Source organism: Nyctereutes procyonoides, unplaced genomic scaffold (genome assembly GCF_905146905.1).
Source record: "Nyctereutes procyonoides isolate TBG_1078 unplaced genomic scaffold, NYPRO_anot_genome, whole genome shotgun sequence".
Lineage (NCBI taxonomy): Eukaryota > Metazoa > Chordata > Mammalia > Carnivora > Canidae > Nyctereutes > Nyctereutes procyonoides.
Window position 1 is genome coordinate 20,340,750 of NW_026575135.1, and position 16,859 is coordinate 20,357,608.

Here is a 16,859-nt window from a genome sequence, read left to right on the forward strand (position 1 = left end):
CCTGAGCCAGTTCAATGGGGGCTGGCTTCTTCTCCCATTACCAGTTCTCACCCTAGATAGGAAAAAGTAAAGGGAGGCTGGGGACAGGAACTTGACAGCGGGGAGGGGACAGGACTAGCCCATTGGAAACATAGAAGTTTTTCTTGTATCTTCAAGTCTTCCTTTCTGTGATTTAGTCTCTTGTCCACCTTTTTGTCACCTTACTTGTACAAAGACTCAACTATTTTTCCCTTTCCCAACTATCTGATGCTCTTCCTTTCTCTCCAAACATTGATTCTCTTTTTCCACCTGATTAAACTGCCCCATCACTGTAAATGACTGAGAAGCACACCAAATACACTGAAAGGAGCTTTGTTAATATATTGAAAAACCTTCAAATGGGCAAATTGTCTGGTTTTGTGCAGGAGGAGTCTGGGGTTGTCTGAACAGTGCAGCGGGGGAGAGTCCCTGTAGGCCGCAGCCCACCAGTCATGGACGGCTGCGATGCATAGAACTTTAGGCTTAAGGCTCCAGAAAGCAGGCTGGGGGAGGAATGAGTAATGGAGCAGAGGACTCTTTCGCTTCTCCTTTCCCTTCTCAGATTCACCCTCAGTTCTTCCCTTCTGAACAATCAGGATCCCAGCCCAGCTGTCAATCTAACATTCTCATCCCCTTTTCACAATCTCCAAGTCTTCCTCTTCACCTTCATATACTCAAAGTACCAGAGTAAACTGTGTACACTTCCCATCCCTCAGAATGCCTTTCCTCCATACTGAAATCTGGCCAAATCCAACCTTCCTGCTTTTCCCTAATCCCTTCTCCTTTCCATATTCAACCCGAAGCTAGCAGTGGTACCCTCTGTCTTCAGACTCAGTCTCAGACTACAGAAACAGTCCTGTGCCTTTCTCATGGCCTCACTTGGTCTGTTGGGTACCTTGCTTCATTGAGGGTGGCCATCACGTCTTACTGAGTTCTGCCTCCCCCAGCATGTGTCACAGGGCTGGCACCAAGCATGATAAACACTCCCCGATGGTATAATATTTTGCTTCCCAAACTAATTCTAGTATATGATGGGGCACTCAGGAATCGTAGGCTAAAAGACACTGATCTTCAGAGGACTTCTACAGTCTCTTATAAGAGTGGGGGGTCGGGACACCTAGGTGGCTCAGTGGTTGAGGGTCTGCTTTTGGCTCAGGGCATGATCCCGGGGTTTGGGGATGGAGTCCCACATCGGGCTCCCTCTGAGGAGCCTGCTTCTCCCTCTGCCTGTGTCTCTGCCTCTTTTTCTGTGACTCTCATGAATAAATAAAATCTTAAAAAAGAGTGGGGGGGTCCACATTTCTATAATACATACCATTAGAGTAGCATTAAAGATTTTTCCACCATATGTCTTGAGTTCCCCAAGGATCTGTAGATAATTTAAACGTAGTTGGGCAGCAGATATAAGTTGCTTAAATAGAGGGAAAAAAAGACTTTAGAGTTATTCACTTGCCTAAAATCCACGCAATGTTGAAAATGCTTTCCCTGGGGTGGGGGGTAGTGTTGGTGTCAGCAGAGGCCACAACATTACCTTTTGTCGGGGTTCCAGCAAATTCTGGTTCCTCTTCATGTGGAAGCTAATAGCTTTCTTGATGTCTTTGCCTTTCATGTTTCGGAGTAAAGTTGGAGATATAAAGTTCTCTATTCCCCAGTCCTTCCTGCCATGAGATATTGGAGATACCATTTTTACAGTATACTTGGCTCTAATGAAGAGCATAATTACATTTGATTCAGGAACTTAGTGTTCATAGAATGCTGCAATCATGAGCTTCTTTTTCAACAGAAGATAGATATATCTATATATACATGTTAATGTAAATATATATAAAATATATTCATAAATTTGTGTATTAAATATCACATTTATAAATATGTAATACACATACACTCTCTCCATAAAACCACACCCATTCAGGAGTTAACCCCGCTTATCTTTCTGGGAGCTGATTACTTTTGGTGTGGTATGATATTCTATTAATCAGAACAGATCTCAATCCTTTTCCCTACAGTATATGTGAGAAATAATGATCACATATGTATAACACTCTCAACGAGGCAACACACAGCACCTGTGAATCCCTGAGGCCATGCTTCTGAATGGTACCAGCCTCACAGCCTCAAAATTCCCCCAAAAAATGGATAAAAATATAGATTCTCAGGTTCCAGTTCCTAGAGGTTTGACCCAGTACCTTAGGAACAGAGCCAAGGATCTGTTTTATTTTTTAAATATGATTCCCTGATTGATTTTCATGTCCAGACAGGACAGAGCTGAGATTTGGTGAGTGGGTTAGCAAACCTGGTTGATGCTGCCCAGAGCAAAATGAAAACTTATGCTAAGCATCAGGTGGTGTTGAAATCTGAGGACTTGAAACTGTCCTTAAAGAATACAATGCAACACAACCGGTTCACACAAAATTAATTTCCAAGGAACTTCTGCCCTCAGGAGAGCTTTACATGGACATTGTCAACTGATTTCCAAGACATTCTCTCAAGACCTGGGAATTTACAAAGGGATCCTATGTCCTTCCATCTGCAGTTGGCTTCTGCCCTAGAGGGAGCCGCCAGATTCTGACATCTGGAGGAGGTGGGGTGGGTCAGAGACATTCGGGAGGGAAATGGATGGAAAGACAATGGACAGACGGGTAGGTAGTCAAGTATCAGCTTTCTGTGGAACCTGCCCATCCTGGCCAGGGGCCAGCCAAGTTATAAATGCAACACAGCTGCTGTTGATGGGACCTAGAAGTCCCCTGCCACTCACTCTATGTACTTCAAAGAGATCTTCTGTGGCTGAGCACATGCGTAGATCCGCTCCTGGATGTGCAGGGCTGCGAGTCGGAGCGCAGAGCTACATTTCATTTCTACAGCAAAGCGCTCCTGGAGCACATCGCTGCAGCTCTAGAAGAGATTACATCAGAGGAATTGGGAGACAAGAATAGATGGATTGTGTTCCTAGTTCTTTTAGGAAAAAAGCTTTGAGACCTGGCTCTGCCAATTCCTGGCTGTGTGACCTTGGTTAATTTACTAAGATTCTGAACACTGAACTAAGACTCTACCCACTGCTAAATGAAGATAGTTAAGTTTATCTTCCATGGTTTCTGTGAGGTTTAAATTAGGTAACATATGAAAGCAGGCATCAGGACACAGCATTATACAAATATACAGTAGTGTTGTTGTCATTATTTGCTGCCACCATTTCTGTAAGATTTGGACAAGTTAATCCACCTAGTTTGAGTTACCTCAATTGTAAAATGGTAATGCCTCCCAAATAACTCTTTTTTTATCAATATAAAAGTGATGTGATAAATCTCACCCAAGCAGGCAGAGTTGGGGGAACACCAAGGCTCTGCCACCAAATGCATGACCCAGGCAGATCATGTGACTTCCCAAGACTCCGTTTCATCATTTCTAAAATAAGGCTTCAAAGCACTAATGCCCCTTGTAGCAATAAAAACCGAAGCTCTAAATGGTAGTAGAGGGATGCCTGGGTGGCTCAGTAGTTGAGTGTCTGCCTTTGGCTCAGGTTGTGATCCAGGAGTCATGAGATCGAGTCCTGCATCGGGCTCTCCGAGGGGAGCCTGCTTCTCCCTCTGCCTGTGTCTCTGCCTCTCTCTGTCTCTCATGGATAAATAAATAAAATCTTAAAAAAAAATAAGTGGCAGTAGAAAATGTATCATCCACATTGAGGACTAAGCCTAAATTTCATTAATACATAGCAAATCTCCTAACATAGCAATTCAGTGATGGAAAGGGAATTTCGAGGGATAATCAGGCCTCTCTCCTTCTGATAAAGATAATCCCTACCAGGGAGTTGCTTAATTGCCTTAAGCTCATGTTCAAAATAACCCAACGTGCCATCTTTGAGAAACCAGTTATTTTAGGAAGAGCAGACCAGTCACCTGCAGATAGAGGTATTCAAAGGCCACAGGGTCTTCTTTCAGGAGGTCCAGGGGGTCCTTGGGAACAAAACACACCCTAAAGAGGCAGCGGTAGTCATGTGACTCCTCCCTTTCTACCACCTACAATGGGTAAGGGAGATACGGTTAATCTTTTAATCGCCTTTGTTCTGTAGCTATTCCACAAAGCAATTTAAAAAAAGAAAGATAATAAAGTCCCCAGAGACTTCAATTTTAGTGCTTCCCAAGACAGCTGCAGACCTTTGTTGCCGACTTTCCCATGGGTATAAAATGTAAAAGGCTCAAAAAGTAAAGTTTCTCACTGACCCCGTCAAGTTGCTTCCCTTTCCAAAAGAAATCTGCTCGCAGGTCTTCAATGCCTTTTCAGAGATAGTCTATGTGTATATTTGCTTCTACATATGTGTATTATTTTCTCTTCCATAAATAATAGTATCATATACATTGTTTTAATATTATACACCTCACTTTTCTTTTCTACTTCAACTATCTTGAGGATCTCATTTGATTTTCTTTTTCAATGTCAATGGAATAGAAGCATTAAAAATTTGGTACACCAAATCACTGAATGGCTGAAAGACTGAGTTGTATAGACGGACTGTGCCCTATCCATCCATCAGGGACCAGTTCAGGGAGTAAGTCTCACAAAAAAGGGCTTAAACCCAGCAACAAATGCTTCCCTGACTTCTCAAAGGTCTTCAGTGCTGGAGGCAAAAAGATGGGGTTCTATTGGTTTCATTGCCTCCACTCAGTGACCTTATCTTTCAAAGTCACTGTCTCCATATCTGTGAAATGGAATTCCCACATACCCACATACTGATGTGAAAATCAGTCCTGATTCTTGCCCTGTTATCCCCAGGCTGAGTGAGGGCACGAGAAAGTGGGTCAAAACTGCAGAGGTGCTGAGACCTAGCCCTGAAGGTTCTGGCTGAGGGATGTGGTTTGCCCAGCCAGGATCTCCTCACAAGGAACAGGTGTACCTGCTGGATGAGCTCCTCCTCGTGCAGCAGGTGTAGCCGTGAGATGTTGTACTGCTCTTCCAGGGCCAGTGCGAAGTACTCCATACTTCGGATGGACAGCTTCTCCTTCACGGTGAGGATGATGTCCTGCCAGGCACAGAGAGGCATAAGGGTCACCTGAGGGGTAGGCAGGACTTTGTGTTCAGGCACAGAGCAAGGGGGACCTCCTCGATCTTCTCTATGCTCCTCGGTGTAGCTGGGGAGAAAAAAGCCTGTGCTGACAGGATCCACTGCCAATTTAGGTGGCCAAACAATCACAAACTGCACGTGGGACTTCTCATCGCCTTTCATGGCCCCATACCCATTGTTCCCCCTCTCCTTGGGGCTCCAGCACCACCCAGACAGCCATCCTGACTTGCTTTATTGGAAGGCTGAAGCCATGTGCTGGGGCTTCTGCCTCTCTTCAACATCTCTGGATTCATCCTCTTGCTGGGATATCTGCATCTTCAACTGCTAACCGACAGAAGCCCACCACTCTGCAACTGGGAAATCAATCTAACATTTCTCAGCCTCAGTTTCTTCCTGCAAAATGGAGGATAATGATGCCTATGCCTCAGAGTGGCTGATAGCATGGAATGATGATTACTGCTGTGCCATTAGAGTTTGCCATGCCACGTTCCCCTCCTTCACTATAGCAGCCTTTGTCATCACAAAGTCTTTGCTGCCACAGGGCATTTGCCCATGCTGTTCCTCTATCTGGCACACTTTTCCCATTACTCTTCACAAGGATGTTTCCCTCTCTTCGGAGAGGCTTTCTCTAGTCACTGCATCTAAATGTGATTGCCCGGGCCATTCTCTGTCTGAGGGTCCTGTTCATTTCCCTCATCAATATTTAATATTATGTGCTTCAATAACAGGTATATTCTTTAATAATAGATAGTAAAGTTAAGTGACTGGGTTCTAGAGCCAGACTACCACTACTAGTTGTGTGTCCCTGGTTAAATTCCTTACTCTCTCTATGCCTCACTGTTTTCATTCGTAAAATGGTAATAATAACACTTATCTCATGGGGCTGTTGTGTGTGTTAATTTCCCCACTGAAGGCACTTAGAATAGTACCTAGTAGATGACAAGTGTTCAATACATGCAAGCTGCTAATAGTTGTTTTCTTGCTTCCTATCTTTCACCCACTAGATGGTAAACTCCTGAGAATATGAACCTTGTCTGTTTTGTGCTCCATTAGATCTCCAGAGCGTGGCATTCAATGGCATTCAGTAAACTTTCACTCAGCAAATAAATAATCATCACAGACTCATCAGAGAAGTCCTGCTGGCAGCTCAGGTTAGTAGTTGCCAAAGTTTCAGGTGCTACTCGCTCCTCATGACCCCCCATTCTGAATCCTCTTTCTGCTTGCTCTATCAAGCAGAATGCATAATGCATCAGGGATTAAGTCCTGAAGAATCTATCTGCTTCTGTAACTCAACATTATCTAATGTTTGCTTTAAATTGGCCTTGATGGAGAGCCCAATTCCTGACTCCATCCCCCTCTCCATCCTCCTATGTCTAGTGTAGTCTGAGCTCAGACATTCCTCCGCTGTATAGAGTGGGATCCTATTGACCACCCTACCACCATCTGACCTCCACTTGCATCTAGAGCAGTGGTTGGAAAACTATAGCTCAGAGGTCAAATCTAGCCCACTGCTCGCTTTTGTAATTAAAGTTATATGGGAGCACAGCTATGTCCATTTGTTACAATAGCAGAGTTGAGTAACTGTGACAGAGACCCTACAGTTTGTAAAACCTGAAATATTTACTATCTGTCCCCTTACAGAAAAAGTTTGCTGACCTCTGACCTACAGAAAGCTGTCTAAGCCTAGGACTGACTGTATACTGATTGTGCTTCCTTGCTAAAGAATAGTCAGGCACCCCCCCCCACCCCCAGCCGGGCTAGCCCAAATCCCAACTCCTCAGCTTAATACTCAAAGCTCTCGGGTATCAGGTGTCAATCAACTTCTCCCACTTGTTCTGCTGCTGCCTCTTCCAATGCCTTCCGCTCACAAGCCCTCTACTCTTGTCAAACGTTCCCATCTTTGGGTGTTTGTTGGTGCCATTCCCCATGCCTGGGACACTGTCTTCACATACCACTCAGGGGCCCATTCCTGAGCACACTGCACTTTCCTCAGTTCATGCTGAGTTATCCCCAGGTCTCCCCTCTTGCCCCCAGCCCCACCCCAAGTCTCTGGGCTCCCCTTAGGTGTGACCTGGTATATGTATTGCTGTGTCACTGACAGCTTTGCAGGCACACAACTGTTCACTGTATCGAATGTCGTATTATTTTTCTTGACTTAGAGAAAGAGGGTTTTCTAATGTAGGGACTCTGCTTCTCTTGGTAAGGGAGCTGGGAAGAGAAGTCAATTATGAATGGATGGTGATTTTTCCTTTGTCTGACCCACAGGATTTGTTTATATCTCCCCCTGCCCTTTCTGTCATAAAGAACTAAAAGATTTGCTTTAAAAAATTTGGTTCCTATAGGGATCCCTGGGTGACTCAGAGGTTTAGTGCCTGCCTTTGTGGGAAAGCTTTGCACAGGGTGTGATCCTGGAGTCCTGGGATCGAGACCCACATCGGGCTCCCTGCGTGGAGCCTACTTCTCCCTCTGCCTGTGTCTCTGCCTCTCTCTCTCTCTCTCTCTCTCTCTCTCTCTGTCTCTAATGAATAAATAAATAAAATATTTTTTAAATAAATAAAATCTTTAAAAAAATTTGGTTACCATATATAAGTAAATGTAACCAGTATTATACCAGCTAAAAACTCACCCATTTCTCCAACTCTATCATCTGGGATCTAATGGTGTGTGCTTTTATTATAAATCCTCTCCAAGTCTTTTTGGCCACCAAAGTGGGACTCACTTTAAATAAATCATCCCTTCCATTCCAATGCACTTGGATCAAAGATGGCAGAAGTAGAAACCTTGTCTAATTCATTTGCAAAACTTTGGTGCAGGATAGTGTGTGGGAAGGTCCAGGGCAGGGTCCAGAAACAGACCAGGTTTGAAGCCACTTATGAGCTAGCTGACCTTGACAATTTGGAGGTCTCTTGGGCCTCTGTTCTCATCTGCAAAATGGGGATAACACCTGTCACTTCACAAGGTTACTGGGGGCATTAAATGAGATAGTACATAAGGAAGTGCCTGGGAGAGCAGGCATGTAGTAAATGCTTAACAAATCCATTCTTCTCTCCTCTTCCTTCTCTGAGTAAGGGCTTTTCAGCTCCAGAGAGGCTTTCTCTGGCTTCTCCTAAGTCATGCTGAGGGAAGACTGGGATAGGGCATTTGGAACAGCTCTGGGAATTGCCAAATGAAAGTGACAGAGAGGAACACTGGCTGGTGCATGTATGTGTGTGTGGGAGGAGTACATGAGAGAGAAAGAATGAGAGAGAGAGAGAGAGAGAGTGTGTGTGTGTGTGTGTGCACGTGTGCGTGTCTTGGCTACCATCCATTACCTATAGATGCACTGGCTCACCTGAACACCCTTTATTTGCTTCTTCATTGGAGCCTCGCTCTAACACAGTCTACTCCCTCATTCAGAAGCCATTGCGCTGTCCCTCACTCTCTGTGAATAAAATCCAAACTCTGTTTCCTGTCATTCAACACCCTCCACAGCTAGCCTTGCCAACTCCCACTCCTCCCACAAGAAAATGGCCTATGCTCCAGTCCCGTAGGAAAGATTACTACTTCCTGGGCAACATTTGCCTTACTGGTTCTCACATTAGGACATATAACTTCCTCAGACTGACGTGTACCCTCCAACCCCCACCAACAGCCCTGTCCCCCACCTTCCCCTGTTGAGCTCTTGGTTGCCCTTCAAAGCTCAGCTCAGGTCCAGCTTTTTTTACAAAGCCTCCTCTGACATACTGACAGAAAGAAGCAGATGGTGCTCTTTCCCTGGCATGCAGAGCACACTTCCTTGTCCCTCTCTTTGCAGCTCTTATTTCATCCTGCTCTGGACTTCCGGGAGCTCCTTGAATGTCTAACCTCCCTCAACAAGACTGTAAGTTTCTGGAAGACAAAACTACCCTTTACCTAGTTTGTACCCCTCTCCCCACCCTGGAGTATCTCCCTCATATGGAGGTACCTGTTAAATATAAGTTGAACTGACTTCAACCCAGAACAGAATATGCAGATGTGTGGGCCTGCTCTGACATGGTGCTTTAGTTTTTAGCTGCACTAGTCTCTGGTAGCAGGTGGAGTCACATACAAGAGGCAGGGAGCCCAGAGGTCAAGGATGAATGAAGGCTTACAAGTTGTCATAGGACCTTGGGTACTTCATCCCTCTGAGCCCTCATTTCCTCCCCTGGAAGATGGTGATAAAAATACATCTTGCTGGATGGTTGTACAATTAATGAGGTAACACAGTGCTTGGTTTATGGCAGGTACTCAGGCCAAAATGGTTACAGGAACACCAAGGCAGCTGCAGGGCAGGATACCTGGGAGTCCCGGGAGCCAGCAAATTCTCACTGGGAGAGAAACTCAAGTTTACTCTTAATACCTTCACAGTTGTGTTTGCCTCAAACTTGAAAGCTTTGGTCTGTCCATTCTCCAAGTACAGCTTGAGCACGTTGGGCATACACAGCAGAGAATTACCCTGGAAAACACAAGAGTAGTGTTGAAACTGGCCTTTCCTTTCCCTGGGTGTGACAAGTCCTCAGCTCCCCTGGCCCTGCTGGGTGTGGAGAGCAGGATCCTAACTTCCTCACTATGGAGTGGTTGATTCTTGGCATCTGGAAATTCCTCCAGTGGACCAGGTCTATGCCACACAGAGACAGGCATGCTTTGTTCCAGGAATATCCACTAAAAGTGTCAGATATGAGATGGTGGAGAAGAGTGAGCCCGGTCACGAGCATACCCATGGCACTGCGTGAGTCCAAATGAGGTCTCACAACCATCAGCTGCAACCTCAATACCTTTGGTTGCTACCCTTATGTGATACAATTTAATAAATCAGAGACAAGCATGTACACTCTCCCCAGAGGGCCTTTCCTGGTGGGGCTAGGGGGCTGACTGGGGTGGGAAGCTCCCTCAGAGCTCCTCCCTCCCTGCCACCATTTTCCTGCTTCATTCCCTGTAGTGAAGCATCATCAAAGTGCAGAGGGCTGCTCCCACCTTCATTCATCCAAACCATCGCCCCAGACTTGCAGAATCTCCTAAGGGATTCAACCACTCTTGGAAGGTCTTTTTGGGAAGCAGGCATGGGACTCATCTGTGTGGTAACCCCATGCCAGCCAGACTTCCTGGGGTGGGGGAGGGCAGATTCCCTTTGGGCTTAGGAATCCCCCTAGAGCTGGCCCTCATAAAGAGTGACCTCTGAGTATTTAGCTGCAAATAAAAAGGGCTCTTGGGATTGGTATCCTCCAGAATCAGTGAGTAAGAAGCTCTAGAGTCCCCAAGATTTGAGCTCAAACTGCCCCCGCTTTAGTCTCTGCAAAGAGTTTGGGTATAAAGCCCATTTGGATAGAGAAGCCTATCATCCTTTTCCAAAAAAATCTGACAGTCTGCTTTAGATGAGAATTTTGTATCTTCTAACTGTAAGGGCACTTGTATCTTTTAGGTAAGACTCATACTCATCACTCTCTATAATTTAAAAAAAAAAAGTCTTTTTGTGAAAGAAAAAGGAGGTAAAGTTCAGATCACAGTGCTGCTTCATAATCTGGGATGAGGGATTGCAAACTGCTGGCTCTGCTCTCATCTCACTTCTCTGGTTTTGGGTATTTAGAATGACCTTCATCTTTGGATTTCCCAAAGGCAAAATTTCTTCTTTGGGACTTTATTATTTGGGATTTCCAAAAAATATGTCCACAACAGCATCACATAACTACCACCATTTACTTTTCTTTAAGGCTTCTTCCAATTTTTATCTATACCTGTAAATCGTTTTTAGAGAGTGGCAATAATAGAACATACACAATTTCTATCTTCATTTTTACTCAACATGTATTTCATATACTTTTTCCTAGAGGTTTAATGTTTGTAATTTTAATGGACTCATGATTTTCTATGGATTTGAAATATCAGAATTGATTTAACTACTCTTGGCCCTAGACATTGAGCATTCTTTTCAAAGATTTTTTTCTATTTTATATGTCAGTACCATAGGTACTTTGAACACATGGATTTTTGCATTTAAATTATTTTATAGACTAAATTAATAGGAATGTGATCCTTGGGCCATTTTTTTTATGGTACTCATGTTTTGTTTCCCCTCCCACACACAAAAACAGATGAAACCAAATTACAAAGCCACCAGTTAGTGCATGACTGTGGCTACTTCATCAGCATCAGGACTTACATTTTTTTCTTTATTTATGCTTGGTTACTAGGTGTAAAGTGGCACTTCCTAATATTTTCCTTTGCATTTCTTTAACTGTTAGCAAAGTTAAGCATTTTGCAAATGTTAGCTTACTATTTTGAATTCTTCTGGGGTCTTATCCTGCTTTCAGGGGAAAAGGTTAATAACCAATTTTATCAACTTTTACTCATTTTTTAAAAAGATTTATTTATTTATTTATTCATTATATATGAATAAATTATATATGAATAAATGAATATGAATTTATTTATATTTATTCATTCTCTCTCTCTCTCTCTCTAGATATATATATATATCTAGAGAGAGAGAGAGAGAGAGAGGGAGAGAGAGAGAGGCAGAGACACAGGCAGAGGGAGAAGCAGGCTCCATGCCCGATGATGCGGGACTGGATCCTGGGACTCCAGGATTGCGCCCTGAGCCAAAGGCAGGAGCCAAACCGCTGAGCCACCCAGGGATCCCCAACTTTTATTCATTTTTAAAAAACATTTATTTGTTTATTTGAGAAAGAGAGAGAGAGAATAGGGCAGGGAGGCAGAGGGAGAGAGAATCTCCAGCAAACTCCCTACTGAGTGCAGACAGAACCTGAAGTGGAACTGATCCCACTACTCTTGAGATCATGACCTGAGCTAAAACCAAGAGTCAGACACTTAACCAACTGATTCACCGCAGTGCCCCAGTTTTATCATTTTTAAACATTTGAAAGGATGAATAAGTAGGTCACAGTGATGAACTCCCATTGGTTTTGCTCTCTCTGCCTTATGCGCCTGATACAGAGACTTCGTGCTCTGACCTGCAAGTGTCCCCAGAGACACATTTTTAGCATTCTCTTTCTCTAAACTTCCACCTCTCCCCAAACTCTGATCAAATTTTTGTAGCCAGTTGAGGTCAAAACCTGTCCTCACCTGGTCTTCTCACAATACCAGCAAGTGGGGGATGGTACACATTTTAACACAGGCTCCAAGTGATTGGGTTCACACCTGCAGAACTCTTATTCTCTACCTGTCCTGTGAGGTGGTTCTAGCCCCTACTTCTCATCACTGTGCATTAGTCTTAAAAACACACACTGAATCTAAATTTAATTTGCTAAAGAGGTTCAATCCACTTCCACAAACATGGACACACAGAGACACAAGCATGGCTGGGTGACAGGGCCTCAGGTCTTTTCTAATGCATTAGGCCTCCCTTTGGCCCGTTCATGAACAAATCCACCTTCCACTCTCAGGTCTAATGAAGGTACAGTCTGTTAAGTAGCAGGTGATATAGACAATAAGGGCTTGGCAGATGTGAACCAGATCACCTGGACCCTTTGTTAAAATGGCCATGACTCCTCCATCTGCTGGTCTCTACAGCAAGGAGACCATATAAGGATAAGCTCTGACCTGAAAGTTTCAAAGTCTAATATTGATTGCTGAGTTCAGAATGGCAATAGTTTCAGACCACTGGGAAGAAAATGGGTAAACTATGTATAAACGAGTCTTTAATCCAATAGTCAACATTAAAAACATCAAACTCCAGCCAATACTTTCCCTTTTCAAATTTGTCCTCTGAACTCTCAATCCTGGACATCTCCATATCAAAAGACTAGACAGGATGTTACAGTGGAAAACAAAAAAACTGAAGTCACATAGACCTGGGCTCATATATTTTTTTTTGCTATGCGGTCTCAGAGGTTAATTCTCTTAATTTCTCCAAGCCTCTGCTTCCTCTCATGTTAAAATACCTCCTTTCCAGGGTATCATGATGATGAAGGATTATGTACCCCAAAAGTTTAGGTTCATATACTAGAAGTTCAGGGATCCCTGGGTGGCGCAGCGGTTTGGCGCCTGCCTTTGGCCCAGGGCGCGATCCTGGAGACCCAGGATCGAATCCCACATCGGGCTCCCGGTGCATGGAGCCTGCTTCTCCCTCTGCCTGTGTCTCTGCCTCTCTCTCTCTCTCTCTGTGTGTGTGACTATCATAAAAAACAACAACAACAACAACAACAACAACAACAAAAACATATAATAGAAGTTCAATACAAAATAGGTTCTGGGGTAGGGGGAAGCAATCTTCATCACAACCATCACTATCAATATGGAAGCAACACTAAGTTCAAGGCCAAAATGAGAAATTAGCATTTGGAGCTTGTTGACATTTCATGGGTGAGAATTCAGTCACAGAATAAAAGAGAAACACCCAGTGTTTTTCTTCCTAGCTCTCCCTGTCCATGGTCAGCAGGTAACTTATTGAGGGTGCTCAGAGTCTTTAGCACACCTATTGCACTCCCTTGGTATCCTCTCTGTGCTGCAAGATTCCAGAATCTCAAAGAGGTAAGTACCAGGAGGCAGCTCCCCCGCTTCATGAAGAGTGATTTCAACCCCTTGACTAGTGACGTACCTGGCTGTGTCCACTGACAAGCACTTCTTCAGCAAAGTGCACCTTCACGGGGTTGGTCTTTAGCCTGGCTCTCTTCTCCTCAGTCAAGAAGGATGACTTGGGGACTCCCTGCAAAATATGAACATGACACATTTGAGATCAGGACTTTTGTAAAAGCCAGTACACATCTTCTCACTTCTTAAAAACAAAAGTGATAAACCTGACAACTATTGAGGACTCAATTAAAACCCACAGAGAAGGATAGTCCCACTAAAGATCTCTTCATGAAATTTAGGAATCCCAACCCAGACAATGTTCTTATGTGTCTGAGGACAGTCGAGGATTCAATATGGTGGTAAATGGTTGTGTATGATGAAGCAAGAACTGGCTTGTGAACAAGAATACCCAAGTTCTGTTACTAAACAGTTGTGAAATTGTAAGAACTACCTCAAACACAAATTCTCATGGAATAAGACCACATGTGTGTGTGTGTGTGTGTGTGTGTGTGTGTGTGAACAAAATAACTCTGTGTGACATGACTTTGGCCAAGTTATCATTCCTCTGGGGCCTTTCATCTTCCTGTGTACAATGTGAGAGTTGGATCTGAATACCTCTAGGGCTCCCTGAAGCTCTAACTCTTGTGATTGATCCTTGGCCCCTCTTTGCTCTTCTCATCTTTTGGGTGGTACTTTCTTTCCCCAGAGGTAGAAAGAGTCATCACAGGTTGGTATGGGTACGTGATGAAGCCCCTGGCCTAGAATGTATCAGGTTAAATTGTGACCACAATAAACAGTAATTTGCATGATCTAGACCAACAGAATGTGATCTTCCTGGATGGAATTCTGATACATTATTCCCAGCATGGCATGCTACATTTCTTGGTCTGGATAGTCTGTTAGGCCAGCTGTAGAATGTTTACATACATTAAGAGTCTTAAGGTGGAGCTCTGGACCACATTTTGCATAGAGGACAGAAGAGAGATAGAACAACAATCAGAGAAACTGCAGGAAACAATGCTCATAGCCTCGGATATCAACAGACCAATACCATTAAGTACATGAAGTGAAGAAGTGACCCTGAAATTTTAAGGCAAGATAAATTTGATCTTACAGTAACTAGAGCATTCATGTAACAGGTTCATGACTATGATTCAGTATCTCAAATATACAGTTTGCTTTTTAAAAATTTAGTAAAAAGAGAAGAGGAAATAGTGATGTCCCTGGGGAAGAAGTCTACCTGTGTGGTAATCCCTCAACTCCAGAAATTATTTAACCTTGATTTGCTTTCTTCTTCAGGTAGAATGATTTTCCAATCAGAAGAGATAGAAGAAATAAAGGAAAAAAGAAAGTTACAACCTCAAATTGGTGATAAGACTATCAGACTGCCTTGAATGAGTTCAAGACACCTATCCCAGTAAATCTAGGGGTCATATATAACAGTTGGCATCACCCACAGAAGAGAAAAAGGAAGAAATATTAGAAGACTAAAGATGGTTAAGTGTCAAATTTCCCAGAAAATGAACATGAAGATTAAGGAGAACACATATTGGTAAGCCTGTCATTTTTTCTTGGCAAAATTCAAGATAAGAGATGGTCAGGGAGTTTTAGTCATTGATCACTAATAACCAGTATGGAGTTACCAAGAATAAGTCAGAGTCAACCAAGTTCATTTTTCTTTTGAAGATGGGATTCCAGATTGGTAAGGCAGGGTCCTGTGGATATAGCAGTATTCCTTCATTCTTGCAAAGTGTTTGATAAGGTCTCCTATAATCCCCCTGTGGAGAAGGCCAGATGCAGAGCCATCAGGAGGATTCAAAACGAGTTGATCTATGCTCAAAACTGTCCTAATATCTAACTAAGCAACTCAGGCTCCCTTTGGCTCAGTCTCCATTGATGATGTTTAGCAAGGCCTTGGATGAAGTCAGAGAAGGTGTACTTACCAAACCTGTGAATGACATAGAGCTACATGGTGTCATAGACAGCAGAAGTTTGGGAGGAAAAGTAAAGGAACGGTATCTAAAGGAGCTGTGTGGAAAACTTGAGGAGCAGGGGTGGCTATGGGCCAGACGCCAAAAAATCACTAAGAACAAACATAAGAGGATATAAGAGGGCAGGGCTGTCAAGACTGAAGGGAACAGAGTAAAGTGAAGGGTCAAAGTGACAGGTGCAACCATCACTATGCTAAAGATTCAAAGGAATGACAAACCAGGGGCAGAACAGGGAGAGATGCAGAGAGAAAAAGAATCTGTGACAGGAGTGTGGGCAGGGGGCAGGCAACCTCTATTTTCTCTCGCCATGGGGACAGCAACCCTGCAAGACTGAGGCCCAGAGCTGGATCAGACTAAAGAAAATCAACTAGCTGGGTAATGGAGGAAGTGGAGGAAGCGTGGGAAGAGGCAGATCCCTGACAGGAAGGGAGAATGAGTACAGCTGATGACTGTACAAATATTCCTTTCAGTTCTGTAATTCCCTGACGGCAAAATCTCAGCATGCCAGAACACTGGGCTGAAGCAACACGATTTGACAGGGATTAATGTGAAGTGTGGCACTGAGGATCCAAAAAACTCAATTGCACAGCATGGGATGGGGGCTTGGAAGCTATTCATTTGAAACCCAGCCTCTGTTTTTGGTTAACCACAAGTTTTACCCAAGCCAACAGCATGACTGGGCCTACTAAAATCTTAACCCAATCTTAGGCGTCACTGGCAGTTTTGATGCATGTCAAAAGTGCACCCTCCATTCCCTGGGTACTCTCACCAGATGACCCCAGGAGGAACTATATTCCTTTCAGGTGCCACCATTTGGAAAGTCCACTGTGGAACTGGAATCTGTCCAGAAAGCTATCAGAGAAGTGAGAATTCAGAGAAGCATCTTATGATGAAGAGTTGACGGAACAGTAGACAGCCTGGAGAAGAGAAGGCCACAACTCGAAATCTTTGCCAATCTATTTCACACAAGGTAGACTTGCCCTGACTAGCACTAGTTGGTGGGAGTCACAGGGAAGAAGGGCCTCTCTCACATTTGAAACAGCCTAGCTATGAAACTAGCTGCTTTGAGAAAGAATACACGCTCTGTCATAGAAATGCCCAATCCACAGGCACCACCACAGGTCCCACACTTTTACATCTGAATGGCAGCTTTGCTGCTATCTGTATGCCCTGGCATCTAAAACATGTTGTGAACTCACCTGAGCCATCTAATATGAAAAAGAGGCACTTTAAACAATATGAGCTCCCCATTATTCTAGGATATT

The 16,859-nt window shown here is 43.8% G+C and overlaps 1 protein-coding gene across 4 annotated transcripts in view; it reads right to left on the bottom strand.

Annotated features, from left to right (window-relative positions):
• The window catches only part of FRMPD1 (FERM and PDZ domain containing 1), a 143,308-nt gene that overhangs the window by 10,512 nt on the left and 115,937 nt on the right, over nucleotides 1–16,859 (bottom strand). For 3 of the 4 annotated variants that reach the window (XM_055302276.1, XM_055302275.1, XM_055302277.1), the window contains 8 exons: nucleotides 15,247–15,381; nucleotides 13,629–13,736; nucleotides 9,435–9,530; nucleotides 4,910–5,035; nucleotides 3,915–4,034; nucleotides 2,777–2,913; nucleotides 1,550–1,676; nucleotides 1,334–1,429 (listed from right to left, as the gene is read on the bottom strand). In XM_055302276.1, the coding sequence (XP_055158251.1) occupies nucleotides 1,334–1,429; nucleotides 1,550–1,676; nucleotides 2,777–2,913; nucleotides 3,915–4,034; nucleotides 4,910–5,035; nucleotides 9,435–9,530; nucleotides 13,629–13,736; nucleotides 15,247–15,381 (945 nt within the window). The remainder of the gene's footprint in view (nucleotides 1–1,333; nucleotides 1,430–1,549; nucleotides 1,677–2,776; nucleotides 2,914–3,914; nucleotides 4,035–4,909; nucleotides 5,036–9,434; nucleotides 9,531–13,628; nucleotides 13,737–15,246; nucleotides 15,382–16,859) is intronic. The other variant, XM_055302278.1, reaches the window with a different exon arrangement.